The following is an 11,277-nucleotide window of genomic DNA, read 5'->3' as shown; positions in this document are numbered from 1 at the left end:
GATCATGGTTTAGATTGAATTTACAAGTCAAGCCAGTGGGCTTCATTATGCAGTAATAGTCAGGTGCTCTACTTGGTAAGCCATGGAAATGTGAAGAGAGAACTTGAGTCACTACAAAGCCATCAGCTTAATTTTTATATGTGACACACACCTTAGGTGTTTGGAGTCTTTCATATTACCATTTTCTTCCTTTAAGAGGCTCAGAGAAGATTCTCTCCAGTTTCATTTGTCTGTGTGCACATCTGCATGTGTGTGTGCTGTTGCAAAGACTGTGAATATAAAGCTCAACCACACCGGGAGCATAGATAGTGCTAGGTTCAGCTGCTGTGTCACCTGACCATATGGCCTCAGCTGTTGGAGTACAACTTCCACAACTTCATTATAAAACAAAGGGTCTTGAACTCAAAGATGACTAGAGCGGAGCTCGAGTCTGGCACTTTTGCAACTGGGAATGTATCTAACCTCAACAATGAGAGTGCAGGGTGATCCCCTGCTGTTCCTATCACAGACTTGCATGACTGGCTTTGAGAATCACACAAGTTTGCACCTTTCATGTGCAAATGTCTATTATTTGTCTGGTCATCACTCAGTGAACAGAATTCAATAAACTCAACAGAATCAAGGTGACATGGAATCATATACCAGCAGGTAATCATAAAGAACTAACGTATGACAAGTGTTGACTACAGGTGGGGGATTCTTCTAGTGAGATGGAACACCAAAGATGATATTTACATGGTGATGTTTTGGGACATAAAATGAATGTGGAGGATCATAAAGGGTGACAATAGTTACAAATGATGTGGAGATATCTCCAAATTAGGTGAGCTGTTCCCAATCTTCAAGGCTCTTTCAAATCACCCTAGAGTGAAGTGTTACCTCAAGAATTATTTTTAGTTAAAGGGTTAGCCACTACTTAGAGAGCTTAGGGTTTTCCCTGGAATGTTCATGGAAATGATTCATGCTAATATAGACTGGAATAACATCACTGATTTCAGTATTCAGTCAAAAGTTAATGAGCCCCCAAAAAGGCAAAGAAATATCAAAGAAAAGAGAAAGAAGAAGAAGAAAGAGGAGAAGAAGAAGGAGGAGGAGGAGGAGGAGGAGGAGAAGGAGGAAGAGGAGGAGGAGAAGGAGGAGGGGAAGGAGGGGGAGGAGGAGGAGAAGAGAAAGAAGAAGAAGAAGAAGAAGAAGAAGAAGAAGAAGAAGAAGAAGAAAAAGGAGGAGGAGGAGAAGAGAAAGAAGAAGAAGAAGAAGAAGAGGAAAGGGAGGAAGTAGGATGATAATAATAATAATAATAAGAAGAAGAAGAAGAAGAAGAGGAGGAGGAAGAAGAAGAAGAAGGGGAGGAAGAGGAGGGGAGGAGGATGGGGAAGGAGGAGGAAGAGGAAGAAGAAGGGGAAGAAGAGGAGGGGGAGGGGAGGAGGAGGAGGAGGAGGAGGAAGAAGAAGAAGAAGAAGGAGAAGAAGAAGAAGGAGAAGAAGAAGAGAGAGGAGGAGAAGGAGGAGGATAGTAGTTGGAGGAAGAGGGGGAGGAGGAAGAGGAGGAGGAGGAAGAAGAGGAAGAAGAAGAGGAGGAGGAGGAGGGGGAGGAGGAGAAGGAGAAACACTGTGAACTAGAAAATGTGGATTATAATTAGAAGCAAACTGTATATTTTAACTCCTAGGTAGTGATACCTTGAATTTGTTTTCTGAGATTTGAGCGAAATACAATAAAAATATCCTTCCAGCAATGGACCTGCCTACCAGCTGCAAAAGAAGCAGAGGTATGAGTTCCTTGGACATTTCCAGACTTCTAATCTCTCATCTCTAAAACTGGAGTGCAGTATTTTGGCTCCTAGGGTGTACACCCATTTAACTGCCCCTCAGAAGGAGAGCTTTACACAAAGAGAATCCCAGGTGAGGATTTATGCTTCAGATCAGGGAGTTCAAAAATATTTAATGCCAGCTGATGCCTTAAAGTTGTCAAAATAAATGTTGCCACTTCATCTCATTAACATTTTAAAAATAGGGCATCAGGGAAGGGATGCCAGCAAGAAAGTCCTCTGGTTGTATGTAGTATTGGTTTGAGAGTGGCATTGCTATGCTTGTTTATTTTCTTAATACTCTTGATTTTATGATGTGGCTACAACATCTAACCAGTGGGTTGACAATGAAAATTCTCACCTGGATACTGAGTCTGTGGGAACCACAAAATTTTAACAATGGATTCTGAAATACGTTTTTTTTTTTTTTCTGGACATAAGAGTACAGTTTGGGGAATAGCTATTGTGGAAAATTTGAATCTTTGTAGGTCCTTTGAATATATATATATATATATATATATATATATATATATATGACATTTCATTTCATTTCTCAGGAAATGAAGTACTTCCCATTTTTTGTTTTGGGTAGTGTGGGCTTAAAACAATATTGTAGGGACTGTATCATTGTATCAAGCACAAAAGGATGGTGGGATCTGAGAAATGCATATAAAATACTGAAAAATGACTAAGTAATAAAACATACTGCTCTCAAGTTGTAGTGTCCACTTACAATAACTTCTGTTTTTCACAGATATCAAAAGAAGCATAAAAACAAACATAAGCAAAGAGAACTTTCCAAAGTGAGTGGAGTTCCACCAGTGACCATTGGTGCTCTGGTAGAGGTAGAGTGAAGGGTGGTGATGCTGGAGATGGGGGCCCCCACTACAACAAATGGGCATCGATGCGCAGCCAACACAGTCCTTGGCGAACATAGCGAACGAGGTTGGTCATGCTGCTGTGCTGGGTCAGGGGCCCCATCAGTGTGTCCAGATCGCCGAAGAATTCTGAAAATCAGAGCAGACCTTGGTCGGGCCTTTGAATATCATCACAGAAATACATGCCAGATTGCTTCAGCTGCCTTTACATGATAACACAACCACGTGGACCTTGGGAAAATTTTCATTGTTTATTCACTCATTCCACAAAAACGTATAGACTAGGTGCTAGGGGACCAAATCTCCATATGTATAGGAGGCATGATTATTTTAATCTTTACGTAGATCCAAAAATTCTGCAGCATAATTAATGTTTGTGTTACTGTGATTCACAAACCACAAATCAATTTAAATTTGTTGATTCATAGTAAGTTTTTGCAAATCACTATATATTCTTTCCAATAGTAGATTCTATAACTATATTATAATCCTGTGGAGGTTTGTGAGGTCTGTGTTTGCATGCATGCACACACACATCACAACATTATATATAAAAATGTATCATCTATGTTCATATAATAAAGATGTATAACACATATATTTTAAAATATACACATAAATTACATACCTAAAATAAAATATATTTAAATATAGTGGTATATATACACAATGGAATACTATGCAGCCATCAAAAGAAACGAAATCTTGCCATTTGCGACAACATGGATGGAACTAGAGCATATCATGCTTAGCAAAGTAAGTCAAGCGGAGAAAGACAACTATCATATGATCTCCCTGATATGAGGAAGTGGTGATGCAACATGGGGGCTTAAGTGGGTAGGAGAAGAATCCATGAAACAAGATGGGATAGGGAGGGAGACAAACCATAAGTGACTCTTAATCTCACGAAACAAACTGTGGGTTGCTGGGGGGAGGGGGGTTGGGAGAAGGGGGGTAGGGTTATGGACATTGGGGAGGGTATGTGCTTTTGGGTAAATTGGAAGGGGAGGTGAACCATGAGAGACTATGGACTCTGAAAAACAATCTGAGGGGTTTGAAGTGGCGGGGGGGTGGGAGGTTGGGGTACCAGGTGGTGGGTATTATAGAGGGCACGGCTTGCATGGAGCACTGGTGTGGTGAAAAAATAATGAATACTGTTTTTCTGAAAATAAATAAATTGGGAAAAAAAGAATGAAAAAAATATTTAAATATATTTTAACATTACATAGAGAATTTGTATTTTTAGATATTATAAGAAAGACTTTCAGATACACAAAATGGTAGGGAGCCATGGTCAATAGGACATTGGGCCGTTTGCCATTGTATGTGTTACTGAATTGAAAGTATTCTCTTTTCCCTTTGTCTAAATGAACTGAGTTTATGGATTTTTCTTGGCATGTTGCAGACATAGCCATTGAACCTGGACAGCAACTATAGCTATCAGCAGCTAATGCTAAATAAACATCTAGAAGACATCTGATTCAGTAAGTCTTTTTACCAATTCCTTTAGGGAAGGGAAATGACCTGCAAATATCTGTCGTGAACAACTCCCTCCTTGCTGTGAAGGACATGGATGAAAAGGCTACTCAGGCTGATTCCCCTCTAGCTGATCTGGAGAAGGGGCAGTGCTGAGGCCACATTGCTAACCACTGGGGCAGGGGTTTGGGACACTCTGCTTTGGATTGGGGAGGGGGTATGTGGAAAAGACTATGTGATGTCTAGAAAAGTATCTAGGCATCCCCTTTTCATATCTGCATTTATTTGTCCACCATTGTGTTGATCTTGGTTATGGGAGGACTCTTGGGTGTCCTCTTTGTCAGCTCCCAACAGAGGAGGGAGCCCTAACTGTGAGGCCGTCCCGCCTATTCCAGTTTGTGGTGAGGAATCTGGTAGCAGTGGGGATGGTGTGTACTGAAGTCTACCTTAAAGGGGCTGGGATGTTCCATGTGCTTGATTGACCCACAGATGGTATTGCCGGAAACAGCGCACTGATTCTTCACGTTATGTATAACATATGGGCTCCTTCTCTAGGTATTGACTTCATTTGATTATGTGATACTTTTAAACCTGCACTATGCAATAAAAGTAATTTCTGCTGATAAAGGAGTAAATTATTTTTGGCACCTGAAATATTTTATGTGACCCAATATTAAGGGGAATACTAAAGGACCTAGGTGCTGCTGAATGAATGTGAGCCGTGAGCCAGGATGCCCCCCTGGGTGTTCTGTGCACAACCTGCTGTGGCATTCCTAACTAGATATCCAGGTCGCCATTTAAAAAAATATATATATATATTTTATATATATATATTATATATATTTTATATATATAATATGTATATTTTATATATATTAAACATTTTTAATATATAATATATATTATATATATTAAACATTTTTTATTTAATTTTTATTTGTCTAAAGATTTTATTAATTTATTTGAAAGAGAGAGCATAAGAGAGAGAGGGAGAAATCATAAGTGGGAAGGAGAGGCAGGGGGAGAAGCAGGCTCTTCACTGAGCAGGGAGTCCCATGTGGGACTCAATCCCAGGTCCCTGGAATCATGACCTGAGCTGAAGGCCAACGCCTAATGACTGAGCCACCCAGGCATCCCCAGATCACACTTTTAAAGAGTAGCTTTGAGTAAGAAGCTGGGGAGGTAGGGGATAAGGCTTGGGGGATGAAAGGCCAGGGGGCAGCCTTACCCTCATTGGCTGACTTTAGGTCCAGAGTCCTCTGCCTGAAGCTGCACAGGTGTGCAGGTATGGAGCAGGGTGGGGGAGTGCAAGGACATGGTTGTCCCCAGTCAAGAGGGAAGCTCTGCCGTTCCCAGCTCTAGGTGGACCAGACAGATGGGGAAGTCTCTCTGACTCTAAGCAGACTGCAGAGCTGTTCTGATTATCAGGTGGGGAACTTAACAACTCCTGACACACTGTGCTAAAGATAAGATTAGCTCCTTTTCCCTTGGATATCAGCACAGCCAGCACATGGCTCCTGGAAAGTTCTGTGGTTAATTTTGAAGGAATTACCTTAACAGATTTTGAAAATGGATGCAATTATGATGGAAATCCATAAATATTGAACTGCCCTCCAGTTACCAATACAAAATAAAAGAGGAGAGTGGAGGCCCACAAGCTAGGCAAGTCTTAAGATGCTTATGCTTTCACTTGCAATTCTACAACTTTTGGATGGACCTGGCCATCTGAGCCAATTGTCCTTGGATTTTCAGAAGCTTAGAGAAGTAGAGAAGTGAAGAATTGCCCATCACTCAGGTAACTGAGGGCAGGAGCTCAGTGAAGTTCTCTGAGGACCTCTTATGAATCTCGCTCTCTAAATGGGCAGTGTAGCTAGTGGTTTAGAGTTATAGATTCAATTCCTGCTTCTAACATTAAGAGCTGTGATGTCAGAGGTTACTTTCTTAATATCACCTCACTTATCTACAAAACAGAGACAAATGAGGCAACATACATTACTATAGCCATTACAGAAATGGAAGCTAGGAAGCGGCTCAGAGATTTAAGTAATTTGCTTGAGGTTGCCCAGCACTGCATGACCCAGACAGGATTCCAACTTAAATGATCAGGCCTCAAAATCAGCACCCTTCCCAGTTACCAGCAAATATTTATTTTCTTACTCCATATTATTACATATCTGTATGATTCCAGGATTCTGTGGCTATCAGAGCACATTCCATCACCTGAGACTTCAACCCACAGCCTGGCTATAAACTTACACTGACCCCTGGGGTTATTTGCACATATCAGTGACACTGGTAACTGGGAATAAATCAGGCCACAATTTCTGCATGCCAGATACTGTACTATTTGCCCTATCATTTGCTGCCTCATCTATCCCTATCCTGGCCAGACAGTTCTGCTCCTCTAAACTGCTGGGCCCCTCTTTGCCAGAATCAGCCAAGCTGAATGAATGGCCAGGGCAAGACTGTAGTCTGTTCATGCATCCCTCCTTCATGAGCATAGTGAAGCTTCTCTGTGAACCCAGGCAATAGCCACGGTCACAAGATGGAGGCAGGAGTTGCCAGAGACCACTGACTCACTCTTTGATGAAGCAGGGTCCTCCCTGCATTGGTTCTGTAGCAAACCCCATGTGTTACCACGAACAAGACCCTGATCCTTCATCCCAGCTGTCAGTGTGTGAAAAATACCTGCTGAGCTTTGGCCTTTGCTTCTGAACACAAGCTGTATTACCATGTGCTCATTGGAGCCGACAGTTGTAATGAAAGTGGTAGGCCCTCAGTTCAACCTCAACTCTCCAAAAAAAGAAAAAAACAAAAAACAAAAAACAAAACAAAACAAAAAACCCCCCAAATTAAATTTGACACACAGAGGCCAATGGGATCTTAATTAATTTGCAAATCATTCTTTTTTTCCTTCACCTCTGTTTCTCGGTGCCCATCCTTACCATGGATGGCAAATCTGAAATGGTCGTTTGCCAACATTCACAGCTCAGATTAGTTTAAGCTTTGAAGGAGAAAAAAATAAAATCCCAGGCTTTGTTCACTCTCTCAGGAAAAAAAAAAATGGTTACTGTGTCCTCCCTGAGTTAACCTCTCTTTCCTCTACACCCTGGAAATCAGAGAGACGGGAAGATAAGGCACCATGGAAAACTCAAGTGCATCTATGCACCGTTAACCCTACTATGGCCAATGAGCGTGGGCGGAGGGGGTAAGCATACCTTTGTTCTCTCTTGTCAGTTTGTCGGCCATGTCCCAGTGTTCGTAGCCCCGTAACACATTGCTGGTGATGTTGACATGGCTGGCGGCCATGTGGTGAATGCGCTGGGGAATGGTGACCGGGCCGTTGTTACAGCTGCCCATTGCGTTAATGGGAGAGACATTGTTGAGAGACACCGGGGATGGAGTGTTCCTGGGGGAAGGGGAAGAGACAACCTGGTGAGGCTGGTTGCAAAGAGTGATTGCAGCCTTCGAGGACTCCCTCCTATGCTGAGACCTCAGGAGAAGGTCACTGGCACATGAGGTTTAGGGTGGTGAGCATATATGAAGCCCAGCTTCAGTGAAGCTTGCTGTCAGAGGACATTCTGTGGCTTCTGCCAACACGTTCGTTTTCTCCAGAAGCCCCAAAGTAGAAACAGCTTATTTATCATTGCATTCTGGCCTTGTCTGACCAACCCACGCAGGACTACAGGGCCAAGCTCTAGAATGAGCCATGCTTCTCTTTTTCTAACTCAGTTGAACACCGATGTCTCACTGCCTCTGAAAACCCCATGTGACTCCATCCACACTGATTCTTTTGTTTTAAGATAGCAGGGGGAGCTGGGTGAATCTTTTGCTGGCATTCATTCTCTCCACACATGTAGCTCTTATTTTGAATATATATAACAAGTGTTGTGATGTTTCAGAGAAAGACGCCACTCAGAGCTGTGATGATTTCTCTACCTGTTTCCAGAATGGCTACTGGCAGCTAGGAAAGGCCTGATGTGCAATACTGGGCCATTATCAAAGTGTTTTGTGGAACTACAATGACAATTTGCTCCAAATACAGTCACCACAATAAACAAAGTGCAATTCTTGAAAGCCCCCCAAGGAGGCTATTGGGGAGAAAGAGAAGTATTAGGGAAGGAGAAGTATTAGGGAAGCGGGAAAAAATAAGATTCTGAATATCTCTTCAAGATTCTCAAAGACATGCTACAGAGATGGCTGTTAATTGCTGACCATTCACCTGCATGCTGCTCATGAAGGGAAGTCTCTGCAGGTCCTACTTTGGGCAGATCCAATGTCTGGATATAAATTTTGGTTCAGTTCCTTAACATCAGCAACAAGGAGTCCCCCGCAGTCCACACAGAGCAGGGAGGGCCAGGGTGGCTTCCTATGGCTGTGAGCAAACTCTATGCCCCTCCCCCAGCCTTCCTATCCTCCTTCACGGAGACTTCCAAGGACTGCCCTGTGGTGTCCCAATGTACCACTTTGTTACAGTAGAACATTTGAGGGGGAGTGGAAGAAATGGGGAAAGTTATGTTTGGGACTCATTTTCCTTCCTCCAAGCACAAAGAGCAGATCATCAAGGCATCCTCTCACTCTCCCTCACCATTCCTAGCTGTAGCTGCTGGCAACTCTAGGTTTTCCGGGTGGCTGTCTGTGTTCCTCAGAGCCGATCTGTGCTCACAGAGTGGACATGCACCCTGACAGGTACCATGCACACAAGATTTGAGGCAATGGTTGGCCTCAACCATTGCTGCTAACTCAAGTCAGGGGCAACTCAAACAGATATGCTTGGCTCAAGACTCATGCAAGTTGTGCCAGGCTCTGTAAGTGCTCTGGTCCATTTCTGGAAACCGAGCATATCTTCTGGTGTATTATAGTATGAGGGGGAAAGGGGATCCTCACACTCAATCTGCACTTGTCTGTGAGAGGGTGGGAAAGTTTTGTGCTCTATTTCTAATTTCTGAGACCTTCTGACACTTCTTGGTGGAAAGATTTATTCTCAAGGCAGGGGTGGAGTGGCTCCTTTCTAAGCTAAAGAGCCTAAGCACAGAAGGGTTAACTAATGATCAAAAAAAAAAAAAAAGGCCACCCCAAAACACATACACACACACAAAAAAAAACAGGCAGTGAATGCTGGATTTCTTTGTTGTGGTTGCTTACAAATGCTATTTTCTTTTCTCTAAGTAGTGGTCATTAATTATTCGATGCCAAATTAAGGCAAGAAGTGGGTATATCTTCATTTGTAATCTCTGGAGAAAATTCACAAAGCTGTTAGGTGTCTCAAATGCTGAAAGGGGAAGCATGTCATTCTGGGAACAGAATGTACTGGAATCCCAGGACACTTGTATTCTAACCCTGGCTCTGCCCTGAATTTCTGTGTGCTCCAGGCATGTCCCTTTCTTCCCCTTGCTGAGCCTTTCCTTGACTGAAAGAAAAGGGTGGATTTGATGATTTCCAATCATGTCCAGAAGTCACAAAGGGAAACACACCACCTCTTCTTACTTTGTACATCTTGAAAAGGTCTTTTGAGCTTACAACATCAAAATGCTAATTGAAGGGTTTTCTTTGCCTCTTATTGCCTACTTTTTTGTAAATAATCAGAAGTGGATGCAAGGGAAGCTAGGGCACGAGTTTGCTTTTGGTCATGGTGGATCTTACATGAGGCTCTAGGAGTGACTTCCTGATGAGTGTATCTGCAGGCCACATTGTACTGATGAAAGAATTCCAACCTGCCTAAGGAAGGCTGTGACTCTGGTTACAAGGGCACAATGCAATGCTCATCTCAGGGGGCCTCTAACTCCTACCTGGCTTTCCACACAGCTTAGAGTTCCTTGTCCTGTTTTCTTTCTGGGGTCTACTTGTAGATCTTGCCTTTCTTTTCATACTTTCAGGACACATGCAAATGAGGGTGTACACACAGGCACACACTTCCCACTGCTTTCACCATTAGCACACTGGTCCAATCCATTTCTCAGCCACACTCACCCCCTTGCTGTTCATCAGACTCATTAGGCACACCCCACTTTGGAAGATGGTTGTTGTCCTGCTTGGAATGCACTTCTCCTAGGTATCTATATGGACTATTCTCCACCATCATTCTCTAACATCCCAATTCAGGATGGGTGTCCTGCTCCCCACACAATCCCCAGACAACCTTTCTATCTCCCTTCCTGGTTTCCATTTGTTCTATGACCTTTACCACCATTTAGCAAAAAACATATTTTTTTCTGTTTCTTCTAACAGAAGGTGACCTCAAGGAGGGCAGAGATTTTTGTCTATGTCTATGCCCAGAATCTAGAACAGTGCCTGGTGCACATACAATGTACTTAATGAATGTTAGTTAAATAAATGAATGAACTGTCTTCCAACCATCCCTCTGTCATTATTTAGTATCCACTACATAGAAGAGGCTCTGGAGAGGGTAGGAGCACAACATATATCACAAGGATGGGGGTGTCAAGTGCCTGTCAAGTGCCTGGCCGAGTGTCTCATCCATAGTACACACTCAGCAAATAGGTGGTAAATGAAATAATGAATAGCCCCTTATTAGGAAGAACAAATGGTCTAGTAGGGGAGAAGACCCATAAGTTTCTGACGAGCTAGAATAAGTGCCCAAGGCGAAGTGTATGGGACAGTGTATGCTTTCCAGCTCAAATGGTAAAGTTACTATGTGCCAAACATGTACTCAGATATTACATCTAAGCGTCAGAAAAAATCTGCCAATCCATGTTCAGTACTAAGAAGATTGTGCTTCTCCTTCTTCCAACTGCTTCTTTGCAATTTTCTCCCCCAGTCCTCATGGTCATGGGTTGCTGCTTCTGGAAGGTGCCTGTTGGAGCCATGTGTGGTGCCAGCCACACTCATGTGTTGGGGAAAGCAGGCTATGGTCTTGTTTGTATAGAAGATGCCCTCTGTGACCATCCAGGGAAGACCAAGCTTGTTTTCTCTTGGGCTTCCATAGACCTTTGTACACATCTGTCACCTCCCTCCACTGGACTGTGTGCTTCTGGAGTACAGGGATCCCATCAGAGTCAGGTGTGCCTCTCATGTGGAAATGCATCTGAGGTGTTTGCTGAATGAATGGGATGCAACCCCTGGGTGACCCTCTGGAGTTACTTCATTCAAAATCTTTCT

General features: G+C 43.0%; 1 protein-coding gene across 7 annotated transcripts in view; it reads right to left on the bottom strand.

Annotated features, from left to right (window-relative positions):
- Nucleotides 1–2,344: 2,344 nt before the first annotated feature.
- The window catches only part of AFF2 (AF4/FMR2 family member 2), a 465,338-nt gene continuing 456,405 nt past the window's right edge, over nucleotides 2,345–11,277 (bottom strand). For all 7 annotated transcript variants that reach the window (XM_044234980.1, XM_044234982.1, XM_044234984.1 and 4 more), the window contains 2 exons: nucleotides 7,377–7,567; nucleotides 2,345–2,811 (listed from right to left, as the gene is read on the bottom strand). In XM_044234980.1, coding sequence (XP_044090915.1) covers nucleotides 2,690–2,811; nucleotides 7,377–7,567 — 313 coding nt within the window. In that variant the 3' untranslated portion in view covers nucleotides 2,345–2,689. The remainder of the gene's footprint in view (nucleotides 2,812–7,376; nucleotides 7,568–11,277) is intronic.

Source organism: Neovison vison, chromosome X (assembly GCF_020171115.1).
Source record: "Neovison vison isolate M4711 chromosome X, ASM_NN_V1, whole genome shotgun sequence".
Lineage (NCBI taxonomy): Eukaryota > Metazoa > Chordata > Mammalia > Carnivora > Mustelidae > Neogale > Neogale vison.
This window is presented reverse-complemented; position numbering and strand designations above follow the sequence as displayed.